The 15,246-nt window shown below is 61.3% G+C and overlaps 2 protein-coding genes across 2 annotated transcripts; one reads left to right on the top strand and one right to left on the bottom strand.

The window, feature by feature from the left end:
- The first annotated feature begins 1,286 nt into the window (after positions 1-1,286).
- C14H20orf204 (chromosome 14 C20orf204 homolog) lies at positions 1,287-7,324 on the top strand. The gene is made up of 5 exons (XM_064465134.1): positions 1,287-1,580; positions 4,770-4,904; positions 5,126-5,188; positions 5,286-5,438; positions 6,340-7,324. The coding sequence occupies exons 1-5, from the start codon at positions 1,578-1,580 to the stop codon at positions 6,493-6,495; spliced, it is 510 nt and encodes a 169-aa protein (XP_064321204.1). The 5' UTR covers positions 1,287-1,577; the 3' UTR covers positions 6,496-7,324.
- Positions 7,325-11,495: 4,171 nt separating this feature from the next.
- On the bottom strand, positions 11,496-14,386 carry LOC104042176 (ammonium transporter Rh type A-like). Its single transcript, XM_064465133.1, has one exon. It carries the CDS (start codon positions 14,278-14,280, stop codon positions 12,814-12,816), a length of 1,467 nt encoding a protein of 488 aa, XP_064321203.1. The 5' UTR covers positions 14,281-14,386; the 3' UTR covers positions 11,496-12,813.
- Between the last annotated feature and the right edge of the window lie 860 nt (positions 14,387-15,246).

The following is a 15,246-nucleotide window of genomic DNA, read 5'->3' as shown; positions in this document are numbered from 1 at the left end:
GAACACAGCGTTTTGGTTGCTGTGGCGCTTCCTAGTGTAGTGATGTGCTTGGGAAAGCTGAGTGCAGGGGGTACGTAAATTCCTCTGCCCTGTGGTGCTCTCACTTGGTGGCTGTGGAATTGAGACGGGGAGGGACAGTTGGGACCACAGTGGCATGGCTTTTCTCGCTGGAGAGACTCCTGACTCGTTACCAGTGTTGGGAGCATCTTTCTTGAGCCAAATGCTGTGTGTGCACCCACTGACCAGGATCTGTGCTTCCCCTGCCCCTTGCTCAGGTGGCAGCACCACCTCCCTTCACGGTTTGTTGGGGAAGGCTACCCAAGAGCCCTGGGATTGAGAATGTGGGGGAAGGACTTGATGGGGAGTTGCGCCTTGTGGGCGGTGAAAGAAGAGTTTGTTTCCCAGCGCTGCACACAGAGGTGCGCTGGAAACCCGGGGCAAGGGGAGCAGAGCTGGGTGCTGCACCGTGTCCTCACAGCACCAGCTCCTGCTGCCACCTGCTCCTTGTGCCTGTGGCTTCCCTGTCCCTTGGCCCAGGGGGGTTACGTTCCTCGGCTTAGGGTTTTTAGATAAAAGGGACCATCAATCTTAGAGCCTTTTAATGTTTGTAGATGTCTCTGTTTTTTAAATGGATTATGGCACCTACAAAGTTTGGAGCCACCAATTATATAGCTCAATAAACAAGTTATATGGGTCCTGTCTTCAGCGGTATGTTGTGTATGCTGCCATTCCCACTTCCCACAGAGGAACATTCTTGCCAAGCTGAGAAGAGCTGGGTTATTCAGCCATTTGTTTTACCTCAAACACACACGCTCTACTCTTCAGTGGGGCCTCGGTGATGTTGGTTCACTACTTTCCATTGCGTCTTATACAAAAGCAATCAAAATGGAGTCATGGCCGTGTTCTGTTGATGTGCCTGTTCAAAACTCGCAGGGGAAACAGGAGCGGCCTTCGGCTGCCGGCACAGGAGCACAGGGCACGTGTAGGTATTGCAGGGGTCTCACACGGAACAGTCGCTTCTGTTGTACGCGACGCGTGGTTGTGAGCACTGACCAGGGCTCCAGAATGATAACGATCAACACTAACAGATCGAAACTCAGGGTGGTCTGCGTTCCTGGCCTCTGGCACACCTTCGCAGCACGAGATACAGCCCCTGCCCTGCTCTGGTGTAGGAACGCGGCGGGGTTTGGACTCCGGGTGCGGAAGGCCGAGGGGAGCTGCCTGTGCTGGCCCCTTGGGGCCCTTCAGGGCAGAGGGAGCCTCTCCTGCCCTGACCCCTGGGCCACGGCTGCTCGCCGAGAGCCGGACCCCTGCCCTGCTCGCCCGGGGGCAGCAGCCGGTGGCCCGGGGGGGGGCCGGGAGGCGATGCCGGAGCCGCCGGGGCAGCACTCCCCCGCGGGGGCCGGGCCGCCGGCGGTGTGGCCGCCGTGTCCCGTCCCCTCCCACCGTGGAGCCAAGTTCAAACCGCGGTCCCCGGCGGAGCGGGACGCGGCGTAGGGGCCGGGCCGGGCCGGGCTCCCCGGGAGCCGCCACCGCAGGGTCCGCGCCGGCGGCCCCCCCAGTGCCCGCGGGGCTCCATGGTGAGTGCGCCGGGGCCCTTTCCTCTTCCCCGCCCGGGGGTCGCGGAGCTGTGGGCGGGGGCGGCCCGCACCCCCATCCCCCCCCCAGCGCCGGGACCCTGCCGCCGGACCGCAGCCCCCCCGCACAGCCGGGGTGGGGTCGCCTCCACCGGGGGGGGGGGGGACTTGCAGCAGCCGGGGTGCGGCTTGGGACCCCCCGGGACACGCGGCTGGTTCTCCTGGGACGGGGCTTGGACCGACCGGGAGAGGGGCCGGTCCGGCCGGGAAGGGGCCGGTCCAGCCGGGAAAGGGACTCGAACTGGTGGGGATGGGGCCGGTCCGGCCGGGAAAGGGCTTGGACCAGTCGGAACGGGGCTGGGCTGGGGGTCGGGATGGGGCTTGGGTCCGGCTGGGAGGGTCGCGGCGGGATGGAGCTGTCAGCCGGTGGGGAAGGGGCTCCGGTCCAGCTTGGAGGGCTGGTCCAGAGGGACCGGGCTGCTGTGGCCTGGCCGGGGCTTCGACCCGGCCGGTCCCAAGGGGGAGAGCAGAAGGTCTGTCCCTGCCTGGGGCTGCAGCAGGTGCTGGGTGGGACTGTGGGTGCTGGCAGGGTCCCTTTGGATAGGAGGGTGTCAGGGAGAGGGTCCATCTGGCTGGAAGGACCTGGGGACCCCAGTGGGGCTCCCGATTAGGTAGCTGGCGTTGCCCCTCGTGGCCTGGGTGGCCGGGGCTAGCACGAGTGCCACCAGGAGCTGCTCTATCAATAATGGTGATTTCCCTTATCTCCTGTATTTGCCGGAGGATTAGAGCCGAGGAAGAGATTAGCTTCCCCTACCAGGCAGAGCAGGCTGTGGACATCCTGCACCCATGCTCCCCTGGCTGCTCCTTCCCTGCCAGCCCTCCATGGGAAGGGATGTGCCAAATCCCAGAGCTCCCTGCCTGCCTATACCTTGCTGCTGTGGGGATGGGAGCAAGGGGAAAAGGAACAACCCAAAATCAGCCGCTGAACTTATCTTTCTGCATCCTGAAGGGTAGGAAGCAATGGCCAGGACTGGGGTTTGCCGGCTTTGTCTCTCCCCTGCATCCCTCTCTTGTCACTGCTGCTCCCCTGCTCTCTATGGGGGTAGTGGGAAGCACCTACTGCACCCTCTGAGCTCCTGTCCCAGCTGCTTGCTGAGCGTTTTTAACTGCAGGCTGCACTTCCTCCCGTGGTAAGGACTGAGAGCCCAGTGCCAGGCTCAGCTGCCTGGAAATGCTGTAAATGGCGTGCTTTCCCCTGGGATTTGGTCCCAATTGTTTAATGAGCCACTTCAGGGAAGTCATTCCCAGTTTAATGGTAAAATTGCGTGGCCTTGTCTTCCCAGTGGCGGAGGCTTCCTGAGAGCAACCCTTAGACTTTGGACAGGGTGTCCTCATGGAAGCAGCACTCTCCTTTGGTGTCCCTGAGGATTATACCTTTGGCTCTCTGCTGAACCACCTCAGGGGCAAGATCTCTCTGTGAGTTTGCAGACAGCAAAGCCAGAAGTGCAGGGAGGCTCTTTCCTGCATGGAAGGCACGTGGTAATTATGGAAGCTGAAGAGCCCAGTGGGATTTGTACCAGTTGCATGTGGATTTACTCATCTCCTCTCATGTGCTTCTGGTCCAAGGTGATGCCTGTGTCTGTGGGTTCCCAGACTTGCGGCATGTTGGGGTCCACCTTGTGTTAAGCTGCTATCATTCCTGTTAAGCTATGGGAGCGGGACGGTGATAGAAGTTTTCCTCACCCTTTTGGAGCTGGGACCAGCCCTTTATGGAGCAGGGAGCACAGAGCGGTTGCAGGTTTTACAAACAGACCCTCCAGGTTCCCACTGAAGGCCAGAATGGATGGCGTCTGCCTGGGCTCAGATTCCAGCAAGGGAACTTCTTCCTTCCAGCTTCTCTGAGCAAAAAGCCAAGCCCGAGAGGCAGACATGGCTGGGACAACAGCAAACCTGCCAAGACACGAGTTGGGGCTCGGGGCAGGCAGATGCCGGCAGCAGAGCGAGCTGCCTGCCCCTTCCTCTTTGTGCGCCTTGGCTGCCATGCAGGGGTTACATATTTGGAAGGATCTGAGCTGCTTTCTGCCTGCCCAGACCTGACACCCAGAGAGAGGGGGACAGAGGGGAATTTTGGGGGCTTTTCCTGCAAGTGGGAGATGATAGAAATGCCCTGATGCCAGGATGGGGCCGCAGCGCTGTGCCATCTCTCAGCAATGCGGAGACGTGGAGAGCTGTTGGGCTTCTTTCCTGGCAGATGATGTGCATGTGTCGGGCTTCCCATCCTTGCCCTGCTGCTGTGGGACTGGTCAAATATCCCCAGTCCCGGTCACCTGAGGTTGTGCTGGCTTTTATTCAAAGCCCTGGGACTCATCCCTCGGAGGGTCCGGCCACCCACTCCCCGTGCTCCCCCGCCAGCTCAGATGTCAAGCGCTTGGGTTTCCCCTCTCTGCTGGGGCCGTCTCGGGGCTGCCGGGAAGGCTTGGAGCTGGGAGGCTCGGAGGAAGCCGGGACGCGCTGGCAAGAGCAAGCGCTTGTGCTGCTTCTATCTGGCTCTTGCATGAGGGCACCCGAGCCTGGGATGAGTGGGGGCTGTGTAGGAGCTGGAAAAATGCTGCATAACTCTGTGCTGTGGGGTTTGCAGAGGTGTGGAGACCATCCTTCCGAGGGTGCCCCAACCCATTCATGTTGAGGTGCAGAGGTTGGCTGGTGGGGAGCCAGGCAGCTTGCTGCCTCCTGCTTCTCTTCAAAGAGTAGGGCACGTCCCTTTCTACTTCCCTTGAATTTTGGTGGTTGAGGGCCTGGGCTTGAAATGCCACAAGTTGGGGAGGTACTGGGGACCTTGTTGGGACAGAGAGCTTGGGGACAGATCCTATAGACCTACAAAGGTCCCTGCCACAGCTCTGGGCTGATTACTGAGCTGCTGTACTGGAGAGAGCTCAGTGGGTGCCGTGGGGAGCACTGCCTGGACTAGGATGAAGCTGGAGCAGTTTCTGAGGGGCTTTACTCCAAAAGGAGACAGTTGGGCTGGGAACTTGTCCTCTGGGAGAAGGGCAGGTGCTTTCCCTCCTGCATGCACTGTGTCTGCAGAGGGGAGAACAGGTCTGACGGAGGCTTGTGGTGAGGGCTGAAGGCAGTCTGGAGCATCCCTTCATCCCCAGCTTCCCCCTGGCTGACATGGAGCCCTTCCCTGTGCAGATTCTCCCCCGGGCACTCTCCTGCACTGTTCTGCTCCTCCTACTCATTGCTGTGCTAAGCAGAGGGAAGAGGTGCAGCATCACCAAAATCCTCCGGCAGTACCGCGCTGTCATCTTCCATGAGATCCAGAACCTGGTGAGCTGGGACCCTGCCTCCCCACTCCGGGGAAGCTGCCAAGCTGGATGTGACCCAGCTGCGGGATGTGGGTGGGGAGGGATGAGCCTGGAAAGCTTAGCATGGGGTTGGCCACTTTGCTGCTGTTTCCAGGGAGAACACTGTTTAAATGAGGGGTTCCTGCCCTGTGTGGGAGGGACGGATGCTTCAGGGTGCCTGATCTTCTTGCTTTATTTCTTTAGAAAAACCTGAGTGGGTTGGAAGACAGGAGCAGAAGGTCTGGGCCAGCTTGTCGTTCTGACAAGGTGAGCACAAAGGGTTGGGCATCGTGTGAGCTGAGCCCCCGGGGAGCTATCAAGCCCCCCCTCCCCGCCTGGGGATGTGTGCTTTTCTCCTCTCCAGGACCAGAAGATCCTGCTCTCCATCTACAACATCAGCATGTCCCTGCGGGAGGTGGCGGCTGGCACCCTGCGTGGCCCCGAGGAGCTGGCAGTGTGGAAGGTGGCCAGAAACACTGACTTCGTGCTCAGGGAAAACTGCAGGAAAATCAGCAAGGTGGGAGTCCTGCCCCTTCCCAGTCACCCCAGTGACTCCCAGTTCCCCAGCATATGGGCTGCAGGCAGAGCCTGCCCTGTTGTGCACTCTCCTGGCTGCGCATGAGGGATCTCCAGGTTCTGCCCACAGCATCCCAGGGGTGAAGGTCAGTGCTGGAGGATGCTGACAGCACGTCCCAGGGAGCTCTAAACTGGCTGGTGTGGGAAGTCTGGCTGTGGCACCATGGGACAGGCTGGTGGGTTTTTACCACCAGCTCCCAAGCGGGTTTGTGCCATAATGGGAACACAGAGCCTTGTCCCGGTGGGATGGTGACCCAGTGGGTGGACACACCCAGTCTGGCTCTTGTGCCTTGGTACTTATAGGCAAGAACTGGTCTGGGCTCCCCCAGGGCTCTACTGGAGAAACCCTGGCCGGGAGGATCCCCTATGGCAGCTGCCAGCAACACATTAACTAGCAGGGAAACCCCAGCGCAGTGAAATGCCAGCTCTCCAGCTCTGCCTGGCTCCGGCGTGGTGCTGGGGTTATCCTCTCCACCATGGCCAGGGCCAACCCTGCTGGGGGTGTGCTGGTGTGGGATGGAGGTGCTGCTGGTCTGGAAAGCTGCCTGCAGACCCAGCTTGGCCATCTGCCTTGCCCCTGGATGTGCCATGAGGTGCATGCTGCCGGTGTTGGGGGGCATGGCCAACTCTGGGGACCCCTGGGGACCTGAGAGTACGTCCTTGCTGAGGTCCCGGACAGTTTGGCCACCCCAACCTGCAGCTTTGTCCACACAAACCCCACGTGCATGGGGTGTGATGTCCCAGGTGTATCCTCAATGCTGGTGCGGTGGCTTTTGTCCCCCCCACTAATGCCTGCGTGGTGGTGGTGGGGTGTTTCTGCTCCCTTGGCACGCTGACCACAGAGCCCGTCGCGCATCCCAGCACAGCCCCAGCGCAGCGGACCTGGCCGCAGAAGGAAGCAGCTGCGGGAGATTGGGAGGAAGGCAGAGAAGCTGGCGACCTGCTGGGAGAAGCTCTACGCCCTGCACACGCCCCGCCGTGCCCTGCGGTACTCGTAGGGACGCTCTCGCCACATGCCGGAGGGATGCACTGCCCCGGCACTGCGGCTGCCAGTGTCTTGTCTGGAAACCTGGGGCAAATTCAACCCTGAAGGCAGCGGAGTTGCTACAAGTGGGTGCCCGAGTTGAATTCGTCCTCCTGTTTCAAGTGTAACCTGGGGACCAGACCCTCACACACAGTGGGGGCTGGCAGATTGGTTTTCTATGGGATGGCTGTGGCAGGAAGCTGGAACAACAGAAACGTCGGGGAGAAGAAGGGAAAGAGCTGAAAAAAGGAGGCAAGGCATTGGATTTCTGTGATGCTCTTGGTCCTGCATCACCTGCTACTTCCTTGGGGACGACGGTTGCTTTTTGGGGCAGAAAGATGATGTGCAGGGCCATGGCTTGGAGGTCTCTGCTGAAAGCAGGACTCCTGCACTTCCACATGGCTCTGAGGATGGCCAGGCTGCAGAGAGGGACACACATCCCTAGTGCACTGCTGGGACAGGAGGAGCAGCCAGGCACCCGCAGTGGACGGGGAAACCTGGGTGCACCACTGGAAGCCCGGGGAGCGCCGGTGTCTGCTGATAAACAGCAAAACCTCAGGCAGCTGTGGGGGCTCAAGACAAAGGCTCGGCTTCTGGGATGGGAAGTACTGCGAAAGGACCCGGCTGCCCGGCACTGTGGATACTCTGGCACCCCCAGCAAGCTGAGCCTGGAGGTACGTGGGGGTTTGGTGAGATGAGGAACATCCTCCCTCATCACCACGCTCTGCCAGCACCCTGGCCGGGGGTCCCGCTCCCCTGTTGGGTGGCAAACAGTCTCTGGGAAGCCAGAAATAAAACCTCTCCTTCCCTTGAAGCCCTTTGGGTGCTTTATCTGGTGACCCTGGGGCTTTTGTTTTGTGGGTGGCGCTGGCATGGTGTAGGCCATGCAAGCCTGCTAAGAAGCGGGCAGCAGCAGTGGTCACCGTAGCATCCTGTCTCTGCCTGCCGTGCCTGCATCCCTGGCCCATGGGGCTCCACCCTGCATGCTTAAGCTGGTGGGTGGATGGTGGAGGACAGGGCTCTGCTGCAGGACCTGCTTTGCTGGGGGGCCATTCCCCCTCCCCAAGCTGCGGGCAGGGCTGGAGCAGCGGCCGGGGAAGGAAGGCTCCCGTTGCGCCCCTGCCTCAGTTTCCCCAGCCCCTCTCCAGCCGGGAGGACCCTGTCACAGCCGTGAGCCGGGCCAGCCCGGGCTGTGTGGCTGTGGGGACGTCTGTCGAGGACACGAGGTGGCAGCAGTGGGCTGTGTGTGCTGAGCAGAGCCGGACGGCTGCCCACGGCCGTGTGTCCCCACGGACAGGGCCACGCGGCCGCCTGGACCACGGCCATGGCTCTCGCCTGGCCCACAGCCACGCCGGCATCCCCTGGCCCCATCCCCACCAGGGCCTCAGCCAACCTCCCCGGTCCTGGGGGGAGGCAGTGGGTGCTGCCGACGAGTGGGACCCCAGCCCATGCGCCTTGGAGGGGATGGGGGGGGCACCTTTCCCTGGGGGTTTCTCCAGGGGCTCAAGCAGCTGGCTGAGGCAGGTGATGCAGGGAGGGGAGGGCAGGGGATGCTCTTGGCAGTCCTTATTCACACCCTGCCTCTGGGACCTGGGCTGGGAGAGAAGCCTGGGGGGCTGCATTACCAGGTGTGGGTAGGAGAGGTCCCCCCGGGCATACCAGGGCCCCCACGCCTGGGGCATGACAAGGACCCTTGTTTGGTGGCAAGAGCGGGGCTGGGGCCCCTGTTCTTGTGGGGTCCCGCCAGGGCCCATGGGTGTGTAGCAGGATCAGGCCCGTGAGCCCCGGGGAGATGCCGTCTGCATGGCATGGGGCAGGCTGGCGCCAGGAGCGGGGCCCATCCGGGGAGCCGCGGTTCAGCACATCCCGATGCTGGTGGCCTCCCGGAGCTGCACCATGCCGCCTCTGGTGCCACGCTCCTCCCTGACTGGCCCCACCATGACTGGACTCCTTCCTCCAAGCTCCATCCTAGTCCTCAGGGTGCCCAAGGAGGGGGAACCAGGATTAAACTCTGCCTTTTTCTCATCCTGCCCTTTCTGCTGCCTCCACAGTGGGGGTTTCACTGGTTTAGCTTTGAGTTTTCTTTCTTATTCCCTGTCTCATCCCAACCACCACCCCCAAATATAACAACACCCCCCCTGCATCCCGCCAGCATCCCAAAATAGCCCTATTGATGCGTCCTTCCCTGCGGATGGAGCTTGGGGTCCTGCTGGGGCGTTGTGGTCATGCTGCGGTCCCGCGGCACGGCCAGAACGACGGCAACACGCCGGTGGAACACGGTGGCTTGTGCACCAGCTTGAGCGGGACGGTGGCTTGGGAGGTGACTCACTGCCTTCTTCTGCGTCAAGGCTGGAGCAAAGTCCCCCCCCCTTTGCCACTGACCCGTCAGCACCTTCCCAGATAAAACAGAGCAATAACTGGCCCCCGGAGCTGGGAAGTCACTGTGTGCTGTCTGTGCAACCCCCTGGCATCTCATCCCGGCTGCCTCTGCAGGCAGGGAGTAGGGGAGGTTGTGCTTGGTGGTGGTGGGAGGTGAGCTTCAGCATTCACGGGGGTCTACAGGCATTGGCACACTCACTGTGAGCTTGCCGTGAGCACCGGCTGCCAGGTGGGGGTAGAGGGAGCCCGGTGTGGCGGCAGGAATGAGTGCATGGAAAGGAAGGAAAGAGCGAAGGAAGAGGCAAAAGGGAGGGAGGGGAAAAGTGAGGTTGAAGCGACGGTGGAATCACAGCAAAAACAGCCGGAAAAAGGAAACAGGCCCTGAAAAGTCAAATAAAAATAGCAGCAAGGCGAACCCAAGTGTGCAGCACATGGGAGTGAGCGCATTTCCTTCGAGGGCAGCACCACACGCTCCCAGCTGCTCTAGGGGGGCCGCTCTGATGTGGCTCCAGCAGCCACTGCCGCTGTGGCCCCCCCCCAGTGCTGTGCCAGCCGCTTGGCAGCCTGTCAGCGCCCCGCCAGCACCTACCTCGCCCGTGGTCCGGGCGGGTGTGGGGATACTGTGTACATGGTTGGGCATGCTACGGGGAAGGACCTGGCGCACATGCAAAGGCTGCACACGTGTGTGCTAGAGCATGAGCCGATGTGCGGGCTGGGGGACTTGTCGGCCGTGCCCTCACCCCCATGTGGTGCCATGTACCGCCGGCTGATTGCCTTGCCAGATGCATCCGAGTGCTGTGCAAACAGCGCAATCACGGCTTCCTCCCCTCACCGCTTGTTTTGCAATCATGGCAGGGGCCCACCGGGAGATGGGGGTTTGGTGGCGAGTGCTGCTGGGGCTGTGGGGATGGGGACAGGGATGGGGACGGCTGCTTCTTACCAGAACCAGCGTGCTGCATCCCAATCCAGCTGCAGGCTGAGCTCAGAGGCAGCAGCGTGCCAGCGTACCGGGGCACTGTGCTGGGGGACCGTGCCCAGGGGACAGTGGCTGCCATATTTCCGCATAGCCGATGCCGAGGTATGTTTTGCCCCTTTGCACCATCACTGTCCCACCAATATGCAGCTGCCCCTGGACTGGAGAAGAGCCATCACCATCCTGGGGTGCCAGTAGTCCCCCTGGCTGGTGTCCAGGGGAGCCTTCACTCACACAAGCCCCCCACTTTGGTCCTCATCCCCCTCGCAAGCAGGGCTGGGGGCCTGTCCCCTGTCAGCCCCAGCGCTGGGGGCACTGGCACACGCAGGCTGTGTCTGACGAAGCAGAGCAGCGTTTTGTTCTCTCCCATCTCCCTGCAGCATCGTAAAGCTGTTGAAAGCCCAGATTTACGGTGTGATAAACGCTAGGGGCTCTGCTGAATATTTTACTGCTCCATCCTTTGGAGAGCGGCTGGTTTGGAGGAGTGGGGAGAGCCGGGCGTGGGGCAGCACACCCAGTGGCATCACTGCCTGGCTCCAGCTGGAGGACGGCGGGTTCCGGGGGGGTGGGAATGGCCGTGAGTGGGGCTGCATGGAGCCGTGCCACGGCCCAGGTGGGTCCATGAACCCCTAACCGTGGGATACTGGGTGCCTGAGTCCCTCCAGGCAGCGGGGAAGTGCTGAATACCCCGTTTCCTGGGCCCATTGCTGGTTTTGGAGGCATCTGCTGACCAGATTGTGCCGTGGTGTGCCGGGGTGCATATGCCAGGACATGCCAGCCAACAGCTGGGGAGTGCCCAGGCCCAGCTCTGGGTGCTCCCCCTCCCCACGCCCCCATTGCCCACTCCCCTGCTGGGTGCCGCAGGCTGCTGGGTGGGAGGCTGCATCCTCGCTGGGAAGGGCTGGGTGATGCTGGAAAGCAGCTCTGCCCTGCTCCACCGCCTCCTCTGCTGGCAAGAGGTTTGCAGCCTCAGGGCTGTGCATACATGTGAGTGTGCATGTGTGTGTGCAGGCATGTATACATCTGCGCATGTATGTATGCGTGTGTGCCCATGTGATTATGTGTGTGTGCATGCATGTGCATGGATGTGTGCATGTGATTGATTCCCTTCCACATCTGCTTCACGAAGGGGTGGCTGCAGCCCAGGGCGCCGCTGGCCCCACGCACCCTCCTCCCTGCCTCCAGAGCTGGAGCCAGGCGTTGGAGCCGGCAGGCCTTGGCGTGGGGGGAAGCCAGTGGGACCGGGATGCCGGACTCAGCAGGAGCACCAGCTTGCGCTGAGGCTGGATGCTGCCGATGTGGGCCCCGATGGTATCACAGCTCCCCGGGTGGGCGCTGGCTCCGGCAGCTCGACGCCCAGCGTCGAGGGGTCTGGCCAGACCATGGTCCCTGTCCCTGCCAGCCAGTGGGTGTACGATGGCTCCAACACTGGCATGGGGCATGTCCACGCCGAGCCACTGAAAATCTGGGGGGCCACCGGGGCTCAGCTGTGGGCCGGGGGGATCCGGGCTGCCTTCTGCCACCGTGGCCCCCGGCCCCACTGCTCAGCCCATGGCATCCTGTGCCGGGGCCCATTGTTCGGCCGCGCCAGGCTGTGGGGTGGGATTCCTTTGTCAGAGCTCAGCAATATTTTATTCTAACAATTAACCAAACACGCCCGGGCTCCTGAGCCTGTTTGTGATTATTGGAGGGCAAATTCCCCAGCCTCATTCCCTCTTGGTGTCGGCTCTGCCCGGGGCTGCACCGGGCAGTGGGAATCCAACCCTGCTCCTGCTAGCTTGGGGTTGGGGACCCCCAACCGTGCCAAGAGACCCCCGCTCCTGTGGCCGGTGCTGGAGGGGGTTTGGTTGCCTCGACCCCCTCGGGAGCCCACGAGCATCGCCGACATTGTCTCCGCAGCAGCGGGATCCGTGGCGGCGCAGGGGCAGCGGTGACTCATGGATGGGGGGGGATGTGAATCACAGCCCTTGCTCTGCAGGCAGGATGCGGCCCCGCACTCGCAGCTTGCCACATGCCAGCGATGGACCGCAGGCTTTGTCCTCCGCAGGGTGGAAGCGGCTTGCTGCCCAGGGCGGAATGAGACAGGGCTGCTGCTCTTCCTTGGGGGCCCCCCGCGTCCCAGGATGCCAGCACAGCTTTCCTGGCCCCAGATTCAGGGTGGGATGAGGGTGCTGTGGGGTATATGTGCCCCCTGCATCCTGGCTCTCTCCGAGGCTCCTTGCTGTGCCTGGGCTGTGTCCTTATTACTGCTTGCTGCACTGGTGGTAAAAAATGCTGGCACCTCCCTTTGCAAACTATCCTGGAGAGTGGATTGCCCAGCACAGGTTATCCCTGTAAACTCACCTGGGGCCACCTCAGCTCATCTCAAAGCACCCCACTGCTGCATTTCCACCCTCCAGGCAATGGATGCTGAGTCCCGGGCTCCGTGCTGAGGCCACAGCCATGGCTGGAACAGGCAGTGAGTCGGCAGCCCTCACCGGGTGCTGCCCATCATGGGCAGGGGAGTCCTGAGTGGGAGCTGGAGCCGAGGGTTGGGGCAGGCACCGCAGGTGATACCGCCCGCCGGGAGCAAAGCAGCCAGTGCTGGGGCCAGTGCCCTGTGGCAAGACTGTCTGTGTTAGCCAGGGGTTATTAGCCATCTGGGGGAAGACACCCTGAGCAGGTTGTTTCTCCAGTGGTTGCTGGGATTTGAGGGATCCTGGGAGTGGCTGAGGCAGAGGAGGGGGTTCATGCTTCAGAGTAGAAGGACAGAGGAGCGACCGGTGCTGTGGTGCTGCCCTGGCCCTGCCCGTGTCCTCGGCGGCCGGAGCAGGGCATGGGGCAGCGAGTGGACACAGGCACCAGCTCCTGCCTGCTGTTCCCCGCGGGTGATGGGGGCAGAAAGGTGCGACCCCTGAGGCAGTCCCAGGCACCTTGCTGTGGCAGCACACACGCCAGTGCTTAAACCCTCTCCTTCAGAGCCATGGCTCCTTCCTCAGTGGTACTGCCCGGCCCTGAGCTCTCAGCTTGATCCTGGACCTTAAAATACAGCGCATCATCAAAGCAGAGCTGCTCGGGTGGCTGGGCCAGGCAGGGCAGCCGGAGCACGGTGCCGGTGAGCAGCCCAGCAAGCAGCGAGCCGCCGATGGCCACCGCCAGCCCCGCCACCTGGCACAGTGCCTGCCTGCCTGCCCCGTGGTTCCCCCATTGTCCCCCCGCCGCCTCGCTGGCATTGCCCCCGACAGGGGACACCTGGGAGAAGTGGGACCCGGAGGTGTCCTCGGATGCCACCAGAATGGCTGCAGCACTGGCCATGGCGCCGAGGATGCCGGGCAAGCCGTGGAGATTGTGGATGCCGCACTGGTCCTGGAGCGCGAGCTTCCTTGCCAGGAGTGGGGTGAGGAACCTGAAGCCGAGGACACACGCCACAGCTGAGAGGCTGCCCAGGGCAAGAGCGGCCACCGGCAGCATGGCCATGTCAGCCACTGCACCGATGGCCACCCCGCCAGCCAGGCTGCCGTTCTGCACGTGGCCAGGGCTAAGCTTGCTGTTCCTCTCCAGCAGGCTGGAGGCCACCACCGTGGTCACAGCACTGGCGCTCATGGCCAGGAAGGTGTTTAGGATGGCACGATGCTGGGCATCTCCTGGTTGGCAGAGGACAGCCACGAAGCTTGGCCAGAAAACCCAGAGGATGAGTGTACCCACAAGGGACAGGAGGTCAGAGCGGGGTGTTGGGGTCTCCTTGGGGTGCACCAGCCGCCGTGCCGTCCCAAACAGAGCCTTGGACACACCGAGGCCAAAATAGCAGGAGAAGACATGGATTGTGATGGTGCCCCCCACATCGAGGCTGCCCAGACAGGTGATGATGGCCCACTCGCTGGTGAAGTAGATGGGGACTTCACAGACAGCCATGACAAGGAGCTGGCAAGGGCTGGTCCTCCCCAGGATGGCTCCCACGGAGATAAGCACCGTCACAGCAGCAAACTCGGCAGTGAGGAGGTTGTGGAGGTCCAGGTGGGCCTGGCCGTGTTGGAAGTGATGCAGCAAGCCCTTCAGCACCAGTGCCCATTGCGTGGAGAAGTTGAGCAGGAGGAAGTTGTGGGTGACAGCACTGAGCCCATAGCGGGGCAGGAACATCAGCAGAAGCCCCAGCCCTACCACCAGCATCACCTGGATGTCCTGGAAGAGGGGGAAGATGCCATGGAGCTGGTTGGCCGCTAAGTTGGCATCCTCTGCCCGTGCTGAGGGCTTGTCATAGGTGACGAAGAGAGCAAAGAAGAGGACCACGGCACCCTGGAAGAGCCCCAGGGAGAGGGGCAGGAGGTGGCGGGGACAGGCGGAGGGCAGCGCAGCCATCCCGGGGCGGACAGGAGGGAATGGTGACCGGTGGAGTGACTGAGTGCGGGGCAGCAGCCCGACAGCACTCATGGGGTGAGCTCAGCTCACTCCTACTTGGGGGTTTTATGGCCATGGTTAATTTTTAACCAAAGATATAAGTTTATGTGGCAGAAGAGGAGTTTTTTTGCCCCCTCCCTTCTTCAAACACAACGGCCGTAAATTACCCACAAATGCTCTTGTTTGGCCACCATAAAAAGTGGACATGAGAGGGATTATGATTTTGAAGGGAAACAAGAAAAACCTGCCATGGGGCAGTGTGGGGAGAAGGACTATCTGCGAGGAGCCAGCCAGGGATGAGGGTACCATGGCATACACCCCCATTTAACCCATCCCCATCCTGGGAGGGGGGACCACACTGCTGAAACACCCAGAGAGGTGCTGGGAGCTCAGACTCCCCCAGCTCCCAGTCTGGATCTGCCACATCCCACCCAGGGATGGCTCCAGCACCGCCACCACCCCACACTGCGGGATGATGCACAGTTTGCTCAGCAACTGCCTGGATTTTGCAAAACGCCATAAAGCTCTGAAATCAGGGCTGAAAAGATCATTTTCTCACAGGTTTCCATTGGCTTGAATGGCTGGAAATTCATTAACAATTAGTGCGCGAGAAAAACAAAGCCCAGAGCAGCCAAGCAGCTACCCCGAAGTTTCTGGGTTGCTGCTTAGTGTGACATTTTGCCAGTGAATGTCTGGAAAAAAAAAAAAAAAAAAAAGAGAACCACAAGAACAAAAGGCAGAAGGGTTGGTAAATATTTGTTCCAGAGAGAAGATATTTTTGTGCTGTCCCTGATCTCAACACCCCTGCCGTGGGCGCTGGCTCCGCGCCGCTCTTCGTCATTGTTACTGGAGGATGAGGCAGGCAAGGGCGCAAAATGGGAAACAATTGTTGAATAATCTGCGCGAGGCTCCTCTGCCAAACCCTCCCCGGCCATTTTTCAACCCAAAGATGCTGGAAATGGGGGCAACGTATAGGAGGAGGAGGTACTTTGAAGGCAG

Source organism: Phalacrocorax carbo, chromosome 14 (assembly GCF_963921805.1).
Source record: "Phalacrocorax carbo chromosome 14, bPhaCar2.1, whole genome shotgun sequence".
In the NCBI taxonomy this organism is placed as follows: Eukaryota; Metazoa; Chordata; class Aves; order Suliformes; family Phalacrocoracidae; genus Phalacrocorax; species Phalacrocorax carbo.
The sequence above is the reverse complement of the archived record's forward strand: the minus strand, read 5'-3'. Positions and strand labels throughout refer to the sequence as shown.